General features: G+C 41.7%; 1 protein-coding gene across 22 annotated transcripts in view; it reads left to right on the top strand.

Moving 5' to 3' along the window:
• The window catches only part of Pex5l (peroxisomal biogenesis factor 5 like), a 203,636-nt gene that overhangs the window by 45,223 nt on the left and 138,706 nt on the right, over window positions 1-19,707 (top strand). For 5 of the 22 annotated variants that reach the window (XM_021157189.2, XM_021157185.2, XM_021157184.2 and 2 more), the window contains exon 2: window positions 15,867-15,938. The exons of 4 other annotated variants lie outside the window; for them this stretch is intronic. In XM_021157189.2, coding sequence (XP_021012848.1) covers window positions 15,867-15,938 — 72 coding nt within the window. Of the gene's footprint in view, window positions 1-12,936; window positions 14,436-15,866; window positions 15,939-19,707 lie in introns of those variants that run through there. 13 more of the 22 variants (XM_029475054.1, XM_029475051.1, XM_029475057.1 and 10 more) reach the window with 12 other exon arrangements.

The following is a 19,707-nucleotide window of genomic DNA, read 5'->3' as shown; positions in this document are numbered from 1 at the left end:
CCTCCCTCCCTCCCTCCCTCCCTTCCTTCCTTCCTTCCTTCCTTCCTTTCTTCCTTCTTGTTTAACCTAAAGCTGATTCCCCTTCCCTTCACAAGTGGGGAACCAAAGGCTGGACCAGCAGCAGGTAAATGCAGCTAAGTGGGTTTGTGGTGAGGCAGAGAGTCTAAGAAAGGCACCAGTGAAGTCCGGCTGAATCATCCAAGTGCCATGTCTGTACAGGAGTGAGCAGAGAACAGCTCCAGGAGAACAGTTCTCTGGACCAGGGTCTCTGACACTAGGAGAACATGGAAAGAAGGCTGGGTGCCCTCGGTTAGGTTCCCTGTGTTTTCTAAAGGAGTGGGTGACTCATGTGGGGGCAGCAGCCATTAAACACAGGAATGTCCACAGCTACTCATGTCTTCCCCGTGCTAGTATCAGCAGGCAGAAGAGTGGTGTGTGTGACCTACCTGGTCACCTCCAAGAGTGACTGCAGGGTTGAGGTCAACAGTATATATAGAATCCTTTGGCTTGTAGCCTGGAAAACTTGCATTTTTGCCGTGCCCCACCCTGTGGTTCCTCTGAAGCATCTCAGAATGTCATTCATCTATTTCTGTCTTATTGACAACATATTGGACCTAGGAGCTTGTGGATACCAAAGCTTCCTAGGCTGTGCATGGGCTACACTGGTCTGCTAAGAAAGAAAGATGACAAGAGTGTTCTACTATGGCTTGAAATACCTAGTTTCCCACAGCACTTACAGGACAAAGGAAGATCTGGGACTATTTTCATCTCTAAAAGGACCCCAGAACCCAGCCAGCCCTGAGTTTCATTGTCTACATTGTTGATAAACAGAAGACTCATTTTTTTCCACCCAAAGATGACAAAGCAGTTAGGAACAGAAAATCAACAGACCCGAAATTGATTCTGTGTTCTACCACTTTCCAGATGGAGAATTTACTTTCTTCTCTTAAAATCCTTTTCTTCAGCCAGGAATAAAGGGACCAGTATCTTCCTTCATGAAATTACCTATGTACAGCATAGGCTTCAGACCAAACACAATGTTTTTGAACTCTGCAATGTTATAATACAGACATGTGCTAAATAGCCCTGCACAGTTACTAGGAAATTAATTGGATAATTTTTTACAGGGCTTATCATGAAACTTTGCTGCAGAATCCAAATGAGATAAACTCACTTTGTTCAGCATTATCAGAAAGGGGGAAAGAAATAAGTCGTGTTGACTCTTAGGTGCGTGTTCACATCAGTCTGAGTAAAGCTGTCCAAGGCTTCTCACTGTCATCACACAGTGGCCTGCCTGGCAGTCCCCAGCTCCTGTCTCAGTTCTCCTCAAGTGTAAATTGATTAATAGGCTATGGACTAAATAGGTAGGATTTGCCTTCTAGGCCAGCAAATAAAATTTCAAAGCTTCTTGTAAAAAGGAAGAGAAAGAGGAAGGAAGGAAGGAAGGAAGGAAGGAAGGAAGGAAGGAAGGAAGGAAGGAAGGAAGGAAGGAAGGAAGAAGAAAGAGAGGGAGGGAGGGGGAGAGGGGAGAGGCGAAGGAGGGAAAACAAAATGGAGAAAGAAAAGCTGACTTTTGCTGAGTGATTGCTCATCAGACCTCAGGGAAAGGCTGCCTCTTCCTCTCATGGTGGCTTCAAACATTTGCCTTGGTGCTCTGCAGACTCGGAGCCAACTGCAGAACCCCCCCCCCCAAACAGCCTGTGTATATAAATTACACACATTGTCATTTACTGTATTAGAAACAAAACAGAATAGAATTTAACCATTTATAAAACTTGCTCTTAAAAAAACTATAATGATAATACATATATTGTTTTGAGGAAAAACCACTGGCAAAGAAGTTTCAGCAAGAGACACAGTCTTGGTTCATGATGCTGCAAATCCTTTCAAAACAGAGCTTCAGAGGGCACTGGATCCTCTGTCTGGCTCTGCATCTAAACTCTTACTGTCTGCCTTTCTTCTTTGAACTATAGGATAAGTCATCTTTACACAGTGTACTGTTGAGAGAGGCGTGTGTTTCGAAGGCTTTCACAACCTTTATCTATCTTCTCTGCTGCCTCCGTAAAATGTGAAAAGTATTACGTAATATTAAGTCAGACAGTGATGTCTGAAGCTGGACCAGTGAACCATGTCCTTCGTTTGAAAGTCTTTTTGCTGCCTTGCATTTTGAATGGCTCTTAACTTATTGGTAATTTTGAAGGCATGTAGGGTATTGGTCACTTGGGACTATTAGTTTGTTGGTTGCTATCATTACATTGTTCTACTTCATACACCATCAATCACACTCATTAAGATTGCCATTGGGCTCGTGTGAAACCTCGTCCACTGTTGCAAAGGTGCAAGCACAAAAATAGAAAATACACATTTTCTAAAAATCTGGATATTATTGAAATCTCGATCGAATCTTGGCTTTGAAATAAATGATTCTTTTCACCTGTTTTCAAGGGAAAAGGTCAGATTCCGAATTCTAAATCGCCAAAGTTCACATGTCAGCCGTCACTTTAAGTAAGAATGGATGGCTCAGACACACTTGCACACTCTGCTCCAAGTTCTTTGGTTGTTGTCAAGGTGCCAGCCGATCAGCCCAGGATTGTCACAGGCCAGTGCCCGTGCAAATGTCAGCACATTGGAAAACAAATGCTCTCTTAGGGTTGCTTGTGAAAATGCTCCCCACCCCACAGACCTCTGCAGTGTTTCTCAGGGAGCACCAGGGCTTTGCAGATAGTCCTCGGGTACATTACCATCTCCAGTGATCACAGGGCTCTTATGCTGATGATTGAGTTTCTTAAGCTTTCTTAACAGGAGCCAGGAATGTCTGGTGGCGTTAGACAGGCACAGTGGGGCCAGGTGAGTGTTAATAAGGTGGTCACAACTTACTGCTGAGTGCTGACTGGGTGATTAGTATTCGTGTTTGTTACTTTTCTGTTGCTGTGATTAAGCTGCAACAGAGGCAACTCAGAGAAGGGAAGCTTATCCTGATGCATGGTTCCAAAGGGTTAAAGTCCATAATGGCATGAAGAGCAGGGGGGCAGGCAGTAGGCATCACAGCTGTAAAACCTAAACCTCCCCAAACAGTGCCATCAGCTGGAGATGTAGTGTTCAAATGCCTGAGACAACAGGAAGAACTTCTGGCACAGATGACCAGTTTTCATAGTATAATATCATTTATGTTATAGACTAAATAGGTATGCATATATTCTTATAATCACATACATATACATATATATACATTATATATGTATATATGTATGTGGTATATATATATATACACATATATATTCATACATACATACATACATACATATAACACCTTACCTGTATATAAATATCATAGTTTGAAAGCATCTCTATATAACTTTTCTGTGATGGTATTAAGAAACAAGAGGCATGGCTGGTGAGATGCGCGGCAGCCCAAGTCATTTGCCACACGAGCCTGGCAGCTCTGGAATCTGCCGTGTAAGGGAGAACCGACTCCCAAAAGCTGTCTTCAGAGCCAGACACATACATGTTAGTGCAAGCATGCTTGCCTACACAGGCACACACACAAATAATAAATAAACTTTAATGTTAAAAAAGAAGCAAGAAACGTTATGAAAGTTAGAGTGGTGGGTAATACTGTCCTTTTGTTGTGTAGTAATTTGTTTATTGAAAGCATTTATTAAGCACCTACATGCAGACCAGGCATTATAGTACACACCTGCACTTTGGGGGCAGAAGAAGAATCACAAGTGACTGTCCAGTTTGAGGTGCTTAGATAAGATCCTAGCTCAAAACAAAACAAACTTTCAAAACCCAAGAAAACAAGAGAACCCCTAGGGTGGCAGAGGAACACACTGCAGTTTACTGCTGTCTCCTATCAGAAGTTGTAACTTTGTCATTTTGATGTGGTGAGACCATGTGACTCCTATTAAAGCCTTCTTTAGTTTGCCCTGAAGGCCCCTCATTCACCTACCCAGGACCACTTTACAAGCTGCCAGGAGTGTGCAGACTTCGTGAAAACCCTTCATCTGCCTCCAAATTGGCATCCACACTGACTATGGGGCTGTCATTCTGTCTCCCAGTACTAAATCAGTATGTCACCCACTTGGGGGAATTAATCAGAGGTTGAAGGAAGTGTCTTCCAGGTAGCAGTCAAGTGTTCTCAGCCTCAAGTCCTCTGCTCTATACTGTTCAAGTGTTTCTCACAGTCTCTCTAGAATTTTTTTTAACTTATTTAATATTTATACATGCATGTAATATATTTGGATATAATCCAAATATGCAACATTCTTTCCTTCCACTACCTCCTATCCTCACACACACACATACACACACACACACACACACACACACACACACACACACACACACACACCAATTGTTGTTCTCTCCCTACTGCAACCACTGATTTAATACTGAGTCCATTTAGTGCTGTCTGTATGTGCACAGCTGTGGGAGTGTCCTCACAAGTAACTACTCTGTCAGGGCCCAAATCCCTCCTCAAGCTGCTGGCAATTGCCAGTAGCTTTGGGCCAATAGGAACAGGGCTTCCTGAGCCCCTCCCCCATCCATGCAGGTACCTGACTGGCTTGGTCTTGTGCATGTCTTGCTGATGCAGGCAGAGCCACCATGAGTTCATGTATGCAACTGTGCCGTCAGGGCCAGCAAATGCAGTTTTACTACAGACATTCTCTCCCACTGGCTTTTACCCTTTTCCACCCACCTTCCATAATATGTCTCGTGAATTTTGTGGCAGCCTCTCTGAGGGAAACACCTAAGATTTGGAATTAGATTCCTAAAACACCTTAGATTTGGAGTTAGATTCCTAAAGCATAACTAAAAGAAACCAACTCAATGACAAAATACACAGGAAATCAGAGTTCAAGAAGGAAAATATAAAGGAGGCTGCTGACTGTAATTCCAGCATCTAGGAAGATCTCTGGACAATAACTAGGGAAACACCAGTCCTAATGCAGAACTCTATTAAATTTCAGAGCACTGAGAATAAGCATATACAATCAATGCTTTCAAAGAGAAATAGGTTGCAAACAAAATAATTTGAAATGGGAATATCACTGGACAATTCTACACCAAGGTCTGGATCTGGGAGATAAAGAAGTGATGTCTTCAAATTTGCTTAGGAAGTGAGTAAACAAATTCTGCTCCCAACTAAACCATGCAACAATTGTTGCTGAACAGCAAACAAGATATTTTCATGCATACAAACAATAAGAATATCAGCACCCATGTACATTATCTCAAGAAGTTCTTGGACCATGAGTGCGTGTCCTAAACTAGAAGAAGACACTGGATCTTGAAAACAGGAACCAGAAGAGAGGAGGGAAGTCCCAGGGTAGCCATCGATAGCTCTGAAATAAAACTCGTCTGTATTGGAGCAGGAAAATGGCGAGCTCCAGAAGGTGCGACTCCAATGAAACATGGGGAAGAGAGAGTCACTAGCCAATATTAGCTAAACACAAAGTAAAATTCAAAGAGGACTTGATGTGACTTGATTGGCAGGGTGTATTGGTATCCAGTTTTTTTTTGGGGGGGGGTTACTCCTTGAAGGGTAGGGGGGAGTTAAAGAAGGGGGTAAGAGGGTGAGACTGACAGGAGAAGATGGAGAAGGACCCGTGATCATGAAGTAAAGTGAATAAATAAATTAATGAAAAAAAAATTTTAAAAAAAGGTGTATGTCACCACACTCAGCCTAAAAATAAAAATTTTAAATGTAAAAGAAAAATGTAAGGATTGAATTTGGGGATGGAGGAGTCGTAGAAACATCAGGAGTCATTGACCTTTGCTGTGGGTCTTCATCTTCGAAGGCAGCCCTTTGGAAGATCTGAGAATGTGCGTTTGGAGCTGGAGTATCTTTCAGGGTTTCGATGGCAATGTGGAATTGTATTAAATTTTTTGTACCAAAAGTGTTTTCCAAGAAGCAAGAGCCACCCAATCAATGTCATAAAAAAGACAAAAGACTCCATCGACGCAAGAGGTCCCAATCAATGCCATGCAAGAAGATAAGATGAATGGCCTGCAGTCAAACAGGATCATGCTCAAGCGGTTCCTCATTAAACAGTTTTGTCCTCTGGCAAGTTAAGTGCAGGTGAAACATCACGGAAACAGCTGGCTCTGACTATTCAGAGCTAAGCTCTGCAGTGAGGCAGGCCTCAGTTCCCCCAAAACGTGTTTGCAGATACACTAAAGTAAATATGCTGCCATTCAGTGTTCCTCCCCATGCAAGGGCAGCTCAGTGTCCCTACCCCAAGCAGCACAGATTTCCTAGCCCCGCCCCCAGCAGCTGCTCAATGCTGGTTTTTGCATTAAGAACTTGTTGCTCATGCCTCTCCCCAGTCACTTCACAATCCATCCTTTCAGATACTCTACAGCACAGTTTCACATTGTGTTCCTGAAAACAGGCTCACTCTGTTTCAACAAATAAACAAACAAAACAAAACAGGGAAAGTTGAACTATTGGTCATGGCTTTACAGAATGCCAGTATGTTTGTCACTCCTCGCAAACGTTCCCGTTTGTCAAAGCTCTCTCCCTTGGATTCTTTGTCTCATTGATTTATTTTCCTGAAAAAAATTATGTATTGCTACATCAAGAGAATTTCTAGGCTTATCCTTGGCCCATTTACTGAAAATTTGAACCTGACTTGAGGAAATGGAGACATTATATGCCTTATAAAGCCACTCTTGAGAAAAATATGCTCGAAATGATGACTTAAGTATATGCCTATTAAGCTGGTGTGTGGGCTGCTCCCTCTGACGAGCCGTGTGTTCACAGGTTCCTAGCAGTCACATGCTGACCCTCTCAGTACCCTCAACCCTTTCTCCAGTCGATGCCTGAGCCTTAGCAAGAACAGACTGCATACAACACCAATCTGATGATGTTGTTCTCTGCTTGACTGACTCTAGCATCCCTAGTTATCCAAGTGTCTACAGGAAGCAAACTCCATGCCTTTCTAACCTGGCTCTGCCACTGTAAACTCATCAGAAGCTAGACAGCCTGACAGTGGAATGGGTTCTGTCCTGCACCCGCTCACAATGATCTTTGCTACTCACGTACGCTATTCCTAAACATCAATTCCTTTTTCCTAGAGCTAAGGACTCACAGAATACTTGAGGTTATTCACCAGCAATCTTTCCTTAATTTACCTACTTTACCTTTCAGTAGAAGCTGCCATGCATTTACTCATTGCCTATGATCAATATTTTCTACCTTTGTAATAACATGCATGATTTGGATTTGGCTAAGTGTGCTCTAAGGTCTAAAGCTTTAATTTCTTAACTGATTTTCACATTCCCTGTGGGTTAACAAACTATCTGTGGCTTAAGATCTTTTTGATTTTGCACACTTAGTGGCTTGGAAGAACACACCCATAGTTACCTAGAAGTCCACATTCATAAGGACAAAGAGGAAGTCTAAATAAGCCCAACCTTTAGGAATGTCTATGACTTATGTGTAACAAGGACACTGTGGACTTCTAAGCATTGTAGAAGAGGTATAAGGAAAGGAAATCACTGGCAAACTGATGAAAGTGGCAAAGAATCAATCACAGAGCTGAACAGGAGGCCTGGGTATCACAGTCAGGGGAGGGCTTAGCGGGAGGAGATGGGCTGACCATCAGGAGGAACGGGAGCAGAGATTATTCTGAGCTGTCATAGCTGAGTGCCAAATATATGAAAATTAAGGAAAAATACAACTCCTTCAAGCCCGCTTTGGCCATAATGGAGTGCTGATTGCAAGTCCTTCGGTCATACAGCTCCCACACAAAGGTGCACAATGAACTTGGAGTTGGCCCTCGTCAGACTAAAAGTTTCATTATCAAGCTTGCATCAACCTGTCAAAACCCGGTGCTGGATTTGGGAAGGTATGAAACTAGAGGAATAGTGTAGCTAGGATATAGAATATTCTTTTTATTAAAGTACTTCAGGTCTATTTCACAGTCTTAAATGCATAATGGGCAGAGCAGTTGTTATATAAAGACATCAGCAGCAGGTGTGGGAGGCCAGGTGCTCCAGGGAGAAGAGAAAGGACTGGGCAGAGAGGCCCCGGGGCCAATGCACCTGTGTTTGAGGAGGTGTCACATGGCTTCATGCCCAGGCAGAAGTGGGTATGGTCAGCGGGGCTGCTGTTGCAGGACATCACCACTGTGTCTTCATTGTGACTGTGGTTGTTCTTCTCATATTTCAAAGAAACAAGAGGAAAGATTTCTCTTTTCATAATCGTGAGGACTTTGGGATTGAATGGGGTAGAACAGTAAGATTCAGTTACCTTTTGGGATCCAAAATGCTAGATCCACTCTCCAGGACTCCTTATCATCTTACACAAAGGACCACTGTATTAGGTAGGAGACGTGAAATAAGGAGAGCTTTATTTCTTCTTCCTTTGGAAATAGCATCAAGACCACATCACACCAGATACACAAATTATAGTATATAACTTTTCAATCACCATGTTTTTAGAAGGCCAAAATGTTTTTTTTTTCCATTTATACCAATTGTGTTTATAGTTTCTAAGGAGCCTGTTTTGTTTTGTGGAGAAAAGAGTCTTTTATATGAAAGAAAATTGGACTTAGAATTTTGTATAAAAGCACATCCGATTTCCTTGCCACTTCTTTGAGTGTCTTTTTGTTTGATTTAGGGGGTAAGGGGAAGTTAAGAAATGCTTTCTTTATTGCCTTTAAAACCATGTAGCACATGGCTGACTCTTACAGAATTGAAATTTCAAGCTTAAGTTTTGTTCATTGCCTACTTGACGTCAATGTGGCACCCACATGTTGTTCCTTAAAGCAAGTGTGCCCCCTCCCCGGCTAGGAGGTCACCAGCTATTCTAGCTCTGCCCAGGAAGTGATCTTAGCTGAGTACTCCCATGTATCCCAGAGCATGAGATGAAGCCATTCGCTGATTGTCATCTGTGGAGACACTAAGATCAAAGGCTTTAGGTTGGCAATTAGCATCCACTTGCACTGCCTATCAAAACACAGATTTGTCTCAAAGAGTAGAGTTGTTTGATCACTTGCTCTTGACTGAGATCTATAAAAATCCTAGCCCTTTGATCAGAAAGCCTCCTTGCTAATCCTAGGGACGAGAGCTATCTCCAGCTCTCCGCTCTGCTCGAGGAAGGCAGTAAGCAAGCTATCTGCTTTCCAGATCAAAACAGTGACTTGCTAGAGAGAAGAAAAGCCTGAGTTTTTAGTGCAGCCACTTTGCAGGTTTTCTGAGTTGCAAAATTTTAAAAATCAACCTTAAAAGAAAATGTAGAGATGTGATAGCATATATTGTTCTTCAGAGTAAGCCTTGCAGCCAGCAGGCTGACAGGGGAGTAAGCAAGGAGCAGGGAAGGCTAGTGTAGATCCTAGATCGTTTACTCTCATGCTTTCCGAGAGCCCCTTTAAAGATAGAAAAGCCCAGGCTAGCTGTGGGGTCGTGTCCACTTTTCCCAGTACCCTGACAAAGAGGCAAGCTGATCTCCATGACTTTGAAGCCAACCTATTCTACATATTGAGTTCTAAACTAGCAAGGGCTACCCAGTGAGATAGTAGAAGGGAAAAAAATTATCATGAAAATCCAGCATAAAGGACTGGCTGCAAAACTAGATTGAAACCTACTTTGCATCATGGCCAGGCCCTCATCCAGCCACTAATGACTGTTCCCCTGTTAAAGTTAGCTTGAAAATAGAAAAGAGTACTAAATATGGGGGCTTATGCATGACTTTAGATAGTTTTAAAAGTCATATTTGATGTCTTTGTCTTCTCTTCTTGCTTGGTGATACAGCTTCAGAAGGGAGTCTGTGGACCATGCATTTGGTTTGTTCTTGACTGACCCAAAAATAAAACAACAAACCCTATGAGCACTCTGTTTTACTACAGCATGAGTTTGTAGGTACACAGAGAGAGAGAGAGAGAGAGAGAGAGAGAGAGAGAGAGAGAGAGAGAGAGAGTTCAGTACACACACACAAACATACACACACTTTAGTCCCACATTTAACCCTCTACTATAAGTCTCTGTAACAATGACATTTTCATTTCCCAAATTTGAATGAAAAATCAGAAGTTTACCAGCTATCATTCCATGTCCATTTAGGAAGCCCACTCAGGACTTGGAACTGGGAGCAGGGTTGACAGCTGTCAACCTTTCCACTTGGCAGAGACTGTCCCCCCTCGTTTCCTGTTTGCTCATCCCATCACTTCTTTGGCTGTCTCAGCACTGTCCTCTGTGGCTATGCTGACACCGTGGACCTTAAAAAAGACAAAGGACGTAGGAGCACAATCTTGTCAGATGGTGGAAGGCATGCTCCACGCAATAAGCAAACACCGAAAAAATGCCACCACCTCACACTGCTCACCAGGAGACCCAGAGACAAGAGCTAGGGCGTGATGCTGTACGCTGAGCCTGACAAATACAGATGTGGATGTCTGAAGCCAACCATTGGACTGAGCACAGGGTCCCCAATGGAGGAGTTAGAGAAAGGACTGAAGGAGCTGAAGGGGTTTGAAACCCCATAGGAAAAACAACAATATCAACCAACCAGAGCCCCCCAGAGCTCCCAGGGACTAAACCACCAACCAAAGAGTACACATAGAGAGACCTATGGCTCCAGCTGCATATGTAGCAGAGGATGGCCTTATCTGGCATCAATGGGAGGAGAGGCCCTTGGTCTTGTGAAAGCTCAATAGATGCCCCAGTGTAGGGGAATGCTACGGTGGTGAGGTGGGAGTGGGTGGGTGGGTGGGTGGGGAAGCACCCTCATAGAAGCAGGGGGATGGGTGAGATAGGGGATTTGCAGAAGGGTAACTGAGAAAGGGGATAACATTTAAAACGTAAATAAATAAAATATCCAAGAAAAAAGAAAAAGAAAAAGAAAAAGAAAAAGAAGAAAAAGAAAAAGAAAGAGAAATAAAAGCTTTACCCTAGCGACAACTCAGAGAAATGGGAGAGCCTGCCCAGGCATTTCCCTGCAATGTACGAGCCTCCCTAAAACAATCGTGTGGATCTCTTAAGCAACCAACTTATGTTTCCTTTTTTAAATCACGAAATTGTTTTGTTTCAGAAAATACTCTAAAGTCTAAAGAAGATAGCATAAGTCTCTCTTAATTCTTTTTCTTGGAAACATAACTTTTAGCTTTTAATAAAGAATCGTCCAGTTTTTTTCCCCTCAAAGACTTCACACACAGCTGTAAAAGAGAGGTTTTGTGAGAGGTCTTTGCTCCCATTTTCTGGCTCCTCCCAACTCTCTCTGGTATTTGCGTTTTCATCTTTGCAACACTTTGCTTATTTTTCTTGAATTGCAAACGTGCTCAGAACTTTTATATAAAGGCCAGCTGGGAGCACTGTGACTTTCCTGATAATCTCTCATCGAGTCCTTTATCTTTCATCCAGCCCTTTGTATCTTAGCTTTCTTAAGAAATGATACACCCTCTGTCCATCTTTGCTCCCAGGACCAGTGTGCCTCATCACTGCATCTGATTTTCATCTTAGCTTCTCTTCCTACTTGTGGATGACTTCTGACACCTCACTCAGGGGAAGGTCATAGATCATATCCTCTCCTGGAATTAGCCATTAGCACTCTCTCCTGAATCCCTCTCACAGTCTTTAATGTGCTCTCTTCTCTTGCTTCATTTTAAAGGACAGCTGTCCTCTGGGCTTCTGAGTTGAGTCCTTGCCTCTTCTGTCTTATGAGCTCACCTACTCCTGCCATTCTCTGATTCCATCCATCTGTATGTGGAGCCCCATCCCTCTTCTTAAGTACGGACACATGACTAAATAGTCAACTAGATGTTTCTACTTGGCGGGATTTTCCAAAGGCACCACTGCCCAGTGGAGACCTTGTGTGCACACTGTCTTCCCTACTCTTTCTGTTTGGTATTCAATTCAACCTGCTCCATGGGTGTTCATCAATTCGGTAATCACCTTGCTTGTGGTGGCTTTAGAAGAGCAAAGAACTTTGAATGAGTGTAGACAATTGTTTCAAGTTTCACAGTGAAGAAGGAGAACATCTTCCAAGTGAAGGGAAACCTAAGCAATTTTGTAGGCAGAAGGAAGAATGGTGGTAGGGACAGACTAAGGATGGGGACACAGGAGGATAGGAATTGAACCCAGATGGCTTTGAGGCTGAGAGCTAAGATGGCATTGGGAAACACTTATCTTCCTGCCACTATATTGTTAATTCTACCTGTGATTTTTGCTTTCATAAATTCATCATGATGTAGTAACTAAATAATGATAAACCATTTTTGAAGTTCTTATATGGAAATTTATTTTGACATTCATAGCTAGGCAAAACCTACAGGTAGGGGCAATTTATCCTGTTAGATAGACCAAGTGTTCCTTTTCCCTTTAAAAACCTTCTGTGTAAATCCCATTCCTCATGAGTATGAAGAATACCTTTAATTAAGTATACAAACAAGTAATATTTTTTCGTGTAAAGGATTTTTTTTTAAAGTTTGGTTTTTGCTAGTACTGGGGGTTGAACCGAGAGCCTCATGCAAGCTCCGCAAGTGATTTACCACTGAGCTACATCCCCAGACCCAAACTCTGAGCTTTTTTTATAACTTACATTCTAAAATAAGCAAGTTACCTCATCTGTGGACTCTCTGTAGCTCTGCTGTCTGTTGCTATTGTTAGCTTTGTCCAGTCCTTTCCTGTGGAATAATTTTCTTTTCCATGGTCACAATAGCATTGCCATACAATTTCTCAAGTGTCGTGATTTATTTAATTCAAGTGAACAGATCCATTTTTCAATTAGATTCCTGTGGAAGAAAGGATGAAGGGACAGGGAGGCCATACATAGGGGAAAGGAGACAGGGTAGAAATCTGTGTGGGGCAGAGTTGAGTTCCCAGATAGGCTTCTCCATCTTAAGGAAACCATAGATGTAATTTGATTGAATAGCATTTCAAAAGGTGTCAGTCTGAAAGAACTAGGCAATCTTGTTCCAAGCTAGATCAAACCCAGATAGAATCCAGAATGATGTCACTTGGGATGGTGGGGGAAGATAAGAGACACTGTTTTTGGAGTTTCAGACATGACAGCCAGCCTGGGCTGAAAGCCTTTTACAGGCAAGGAGACAATGTCAACAAACTGTGACTCTCATTTCTCCTTTCATTCCTCCACCTTGAGTCCTCACACCCTTTCGTCTCCCAGACGCTAATGCTTTCTCCTCAGATGCACTTAGTGAAAAGTGCACAAAAGTGACCACAAGTAGTCAGCCTGAGAAGGCTGGGATGTGAGGGGCCTCACCTCCTTGCCTCAATTGAAACTCTCAGCTTCAGTATCTTACCAGAGCTGTGGGTGGAGCTCAGGGCGTGCTTACACTGTGGCTTCTCCTCCCACATAAGCCCTGCCCCCTCACACTTGGACAGTGGGAAGATTAGCTTTCTTCCTCCTCCTAGTTCACTCCTCTGGCTGATGTGCAAGGTCTTGCAGAAGCCAGGGACTTGCGTTCTGGGCTTGGCAAAGTGCTTAGGAAGACGACAGGGCTTCCTGGCTGGGAGGAGGGAGGAGAGAGGAGAGCTGAAGATCCCCGCCTGGGCTGGCTCAGCTAAGCAAAGTGGGCAGCTCAGTACTTGAAAGAGGACTGTGCTCGCTCGCTCGCTCGCACTAGATATCAGTAAGTGGGTGACTGTATGGATTAAGGAAGGATGAGTGTCCCTGGGTCATGGGGTAGACTTGAAAATGTTGCTTGGTTCTAAGGGAAACTCGCAAGGCTGCTGGTTCTGTGTGCTTTCTGTGTCTTGTGGAGACTAGAGGATTAAGCACAAATATCAGAACTCCAAATGCTTCCTCCCATTCCTGGAAAATGGCAACTTCCACAGAGTAGCTGTGTACATAATCTTCTCTCCTGGCCCCTCTTCCCTGGGAGGATGTTACTGAGTCAGACGGTTGGGATTAAGTGGGAAAAGTAAAATGTAATATTAACCAAAATTTCAACTTCTTACTGCGCTCTGTAATGTGCTGACATTGTTGTATCTATTAGCAGTGAATGTCAGGAAAGTCTGAGCCAGGGGCTTACATGGGGGAAGTTGAGCTTTTATAACCAGGAGACATAGTCTATATGTAAGAGATTAAATACAAAATTTATGTTATAAATAATAGATGGGTTTCTAAAAATCATTAAAGAGAGCAGCAGCCAGGAAGCATTAAAGTGTATGATACAAATTAGAAAAAGAAAATATCCTATCCATGGCTTTTTACAGTAGCCAAAAATTTCAGGATGTTTACAAAGTCAGAACAGTGATTCAGGAATACTTCAATTATTGTTGTACATTATTAATACTGTTGCCGGGCAAGATCTGTGGTTCTCTGGTCAGCAAGTTCTGGCAATGAAGCCACTGCCGCTGGTGCAAAGAATTCTGGGATGTCTGACAGTGAAATGGATGGAAGGACTCACATTCCATCTCTACTTAATGCCCTTTTGTCCAGAAATCGGGTCATGCAGATGAGCTACTTGGTACGTATACAGATCAATATTGGGAAAAGCATTTCTGAGGGTTGTGTGGCAGAGGGACTCTAGAGAGTGTCTCATAACAAGCCTTGGGCTCAGAGGACCCAGAAGCCAAGAGACAGGAAGTCAGCTTGGCTCAAGCCAAACATGTTCATTTTCTTTTCCATCCATCTTGAAATGGAACCTCAAATGAGGACAAGAATAATAACCGGGAGGAACACTGTGACCATTTGTTCTGTCCTGAGTGTTGGAATTTATTAGTCTGTAGACAAAGTTGGGTTTTTTTATTTATGCATTTCAATACTTGAAGTCTCTGATCTCTACATTACAGTAAATGACACAAAATAAGAGGTATATTTAAGGGGAGGGTGAAGTATCAGAATTCATATTTTGAAATGTTGTAAAGAGGAGAAAAAGACGACATTGTTTAGCGTAAAGAAGCCTTGTGTCATGGTCACTGATATGCAGGACCCAAGTCAGCATGCGTGCTCCTATGTCAGAAATCTAATTCTCTTCATTCTAGTTTCTGTGGGTACTAAGGGGTCCTTTTGTTTTGGTTTTTTTTTTTTTTTTTTTTTGGTTGACTGTGCTTTTCACTTTGGACAACAGAAAACTGCACAATGACTTTTATCTTCATTTGTCATTGGTATGAAGGAGTCCTATTATACTCCTGAAATTCCCACTGGGGAGAAAAATGTTGCCATTAAATATGTTACCATTATTCTGTAACACAGCTGTGATATGATTGTTATGGCTGGACTACTTTTCCAACCTTAGACTTTGTACTCATACATTTTGCTGTAGGGATGATGGGTAGGGAGCACTCATTAGGACCAGCCACAACAATGAAACAATAAAATGGCTACAAAGTGAGCCTATAGATATGGCCTATACGCTTCCAACTTCATAAACCACCTCATTTTGAAACTACATCATGCTAAAAGCTGCTTTTTATTTTCAATGTTACTATTTATGCAATTAACTAAAAGTTTGAGAGTTCATTATCTGGGTTATGTAATAGTTCTCTTACTCTTAAAAATACATAAAGCCTTAACATATAATGTGTGGTAGTTGACATTTTAAGAGTAGTATAATTCTAAATGAAATTTCTGTTCTTGAGAAAAATGTGCTAAGAATCTTCAGAGAACTGCTTGTTTATCTCACAGTAAACAATTTTTACTGAATTTTTGCCAAAACTATGGAATAAAACAGAATATTAAGAAAGGGCCAAAGCCATATGTTGGCAGCAAGAGGATAAGCAGATAGAGTCGACGCATAGGTATAAGATGGTGCATGAGAGACTGATGTCAGGAATGATACATTGTGGCTGGTGAAAGGGTAAAATGAAGAGTTTTATCTTTAAGAATTATTAAGTAGGAATTAAGTATTTTTTAATGAAAAGAAACTAAATGATATTTAAAATTGTTCTTTCACAAGAAAAGTAAAGAACAAGGCTATGGCAAGCTAAGCAGTGACGAGGACCTGGAAATAATTGTTGACCAGAAGCAGGTAAGTGAGCACTCACGTTTCCTGTTGCCTGTAGAATTTGACCTGGTAGCCCTGCTGGTTCAGAGCATGTTCCCGACAGTGTCTGAGCCTGTCTAACTACAACTGTTATTAATATAGATTTGGGGAGCATCAAAGTTTCCCTCATCACTGCCCCACTGACTTGTGCATAATACCAGCATATGTGTACTATATCTGAGAATAAATAAGAGAGCACAAAGCAAGGGAGGGGGGGAGAGCACTGGGGACTCAATGCAATGAGTCAGGATAGCATAACTTGATTGAGAAAAAAAGATTTAAGTAGATCTTGGAGGCATATCATCTTAAAAGTGAGAAACACTACAATAATTAGTGTGTATTCTGAAAGCATGGGGGAGCAGATAAACGGTGTGAAATTTTGAGAAATTTAAACTTACATCTTGCCCAGTTTACTTTCTTGGCTTGTCTGCAGCAAGTGTCAAGATGGTCTGAAATGAAAACAGATAGCTTCATTGTCAGTAACGCTGCCCATCATTTGAGAAGCCTCTAGGTTGGATGTTGCCTTGGCTCATGAGGTTCGATGAGAATGGCTTAACAGAGCATACACAATGATTTAGCAGGGAGTGGATGATCTCCAGCCGGGACACTGACTTGGCATTACTCCTTAACATCTTTGTTAATTATCAAGGAGACAAGAGAACTGCCCGTCTATTTAACATACATGTGGCATTGCCTCTGAAGGCAGCATAAACTCAACAGAGTGGACATTAAAATGTCTGAGCTGAGGAGGACATTAGAAAATAGCCAGTGACCTCCAGATAGGCTGATGAGTTTGGACAAGTTCTTTGCCATGTAGTTGGTTCTGCATCATGGTGATTACACTAAGGGAGTGTGCATGCATGTGTGCATGGGTTTGACAAAACGGGGAATGGCTACCAAAGGGGAGCTATGAGAAACCAATGACTTAAGTCATGAGTACTAGGATGTCTTCTGGAAGACCCCATCTGAGTAAAGCATTTCCATGGAAGTTCATGGTATATGGGCAGGCACAGAAGGGCTTGCCACACCGCCCATGTTTCCTGCCCCATTGACTTTGGGCTCCTGCTGAGGACAGCAGGGTAGGGGGTGTGAGGGTCTGGCCTGCATTCTGCTACTCACTGCCAGATTGCCAGTTTAAATAATAAGGTATATGGAGTGCCAGTTTGCAGTACTGTTGTTTTTTTTTTAATTATGCCAGATTAATTACTTGAGATATGCACTCTAGATCTCCCATAGACTCTGACTCCGATTAAGGAGTGGACCTATTTGATAGATAAACTAGTAAAGGGTGAGTGAAAACACCATGAGATGCACACACACACACACACACACACACACCTCCATCAAAACGAAGTTAGTTTTTGTTTTATCATGTAGAAATACGTTCTTACTTATTTACTTCTTTCTTTTAGTTTCTTCTTGTTTAATTTTTGTGTTTTAACTAGCTGTTGTCATTCAGAAAACTACAGAATTACTTATTTTTTTATTTTTTATGAAGAATCCAAGGAAGTTTTCTTTCATTTTCCCATGCTGTCTTTCCACAAATTGATATTGTCGCGAGCATGCACTTCCAGTGCTAACACACAAGCTGGTGCCATTCAGAGAGACCCAGCACTGCTAAGGCATTCCTGTTAAACCTTGTTTTACAATGTGACAGATTAAAATATGCCACTTTAGGAGCTGGCTGCTGGCCATGAAGAGTTCCCCTTGTTTGGGAGGTTTTGGGGTTTGAGTTTTAAGCAAATCTCAGCTGAGGCAATGACATGTTCCCACCCCCAACTAAAATAACAAGGAAAACACTAATTATTCTTTATAAAACTCCAAGGCAGTTATTCCTAAGATTAAGAGACCAACAATTAAGCATGTATGTGAGTGTATGCGTGGTTCAAATGCATTTTCTACAGAAACCCAATGTTGTTTAGTACATATATATCAAATGAAATTATGAATATATATAATAAAATTTAAACTATGTCCCTGTACACTAATCTTTATGTTCAATCTGTATCTTTAAAAAGCACAGAGGAAGTTTGCAAGTCTTCGCATAAGTCCAAGTAGCTTTTCTAGTGACTGATGCCAAAAGAAAACCAAAGGAAGATAAATAAAATAATTGAAGTTCCATGATGGGCAGAGGTTGACGGTCTCATTAAGCCTGTCCCTCGGCTGCTGTCACTCCATGAGTGCTGTGGCAGCTGAATGCCAGTTCATCAGTCAGGTGATTCACACACCTTGTGCTTCCACAGAGAGCCCATGGTCTTGCTTATATAAGCACAGTAATAGCAGAAGCTGTGTGCAGGATGTTGGCTCGCCATCCCTGGATGCTGCTCTCAAAAGGGTAGAAGATGATGCTGTGTTGTTTTGATGTGGAAAAACAGCAAATTTTATAAATGTGAAAGGTTTTTCTTTTTGAAGGGCAATACTGTACTGCTCCCTTTGTGGGAGTTTCTTGGCAACTTTGATTCAGAATGCATGTTGTAAAAATCACAAAGGATTCTTAAGCTAGTACCCTAAACTAACACGCAATATATGTTTATATTTTTATTTATACATATATGCATACACATTCACATAGTCAATTTAAATATGACTGTATTGGATGGGAATCAGAATCTAGTTTCCACTTGATATCCCCAAAAGTTTTAAGCTTCAAGCTGAAAAATAATGAAAACAAATGTATTGCAGTAAAATCTTAATGACCTTAAATTCTAAACATTTTTCCATAAACACAATATATCTGTACTTAGTGAGTGTTATATAAAAATCAATACTAAAAAGTAAATCATATATATATATGAATATAAATTATATATTATATGTGCATGTGTATCAGTTTTATCATCAAAGTATTCTTCCTTCATTGGAGAAATCAAAAGTCTTGATTGGAAATTAATCTCAAGTAAACACAAATTATTTTCTGAAATTACTGGTATTTCAGGAGTGAGACTGGATAAAATAGACATTTCCAGCACCTTTGCTAAGGAATTTACAGTCTTAACTATTTGAATAGTGAATCTGCTCTGTTTTGAGTTGCTGGTAACTCAAGGTTTCCCATATGTTGGGCTGAATGTGTGTTTACAGAGTTTGAGTCTAGGATGTTTTCAGATCCCAGGTAGACTTGAAGGAAGTAGCAAAGACAAACATCAAGTACAGAATGTGTTCTTTTATGAAGGACTAGGAGCTACAGCTTTTAGGATTGCACAAAGGCATGGACAGAATGCTTAAGTCTAGGTGGTTCTGGAACTCAAAGGCAGTTGGCACAGTGTGTTTCTTGTTGCACTAGATAAAGAAATTCAAGTACTAGCCAGTTGCTAGGGAATGAATACATCAGGTCGGTACAGCAATCCTCCAGTCCTAGAAGCCTCAGATGTGCCTAAGAAGCTTGCTAGGTTACTGCTGCTGGTTCCAGACTATATTCTATGACCCAGAGTCAGGAAATATAGCAATTGTGATTCTGAAAGAGGAAAAAGTATATGGGACCAGTACTAGACCTAATATTCAAGTAGTCATTAACTGGAAATCTAAAAACCAGAGCCCATAGATACTCGATGTAATGGTCCCTAAAAAGTAGATCACCATAGACATTCACAACAATGGCGCCCCAAAGACCCAAGCCTGCAGTTGGGTTGTATTCCCTATGGTAGCCCTTTTTGGTCTTGAGCCACAACAGGGTTCTTGCTTGTAAACTGGTATCTTGTTCCCATCTAACGTTTATTTGAGGCAAAAATCTGTTAAAGGCTCAGTAAGACATAGACAG

This window comes from Mus caroli, chromosome 3, assembly GCF_900094665.2.
Source record: "Mus caroli chromosome 3, CAROLI_EIJ_v1.1, whole genome shotgun sequence".
Lineage (NCBI taxonomy): Eukaryota > Metazoa > Chordata > Mammalia > Rodentia > Muridae > Mus > Mus caroli.
This window is presented reverse-complemented; position numbering and strand designations above follow the sequence as displayed.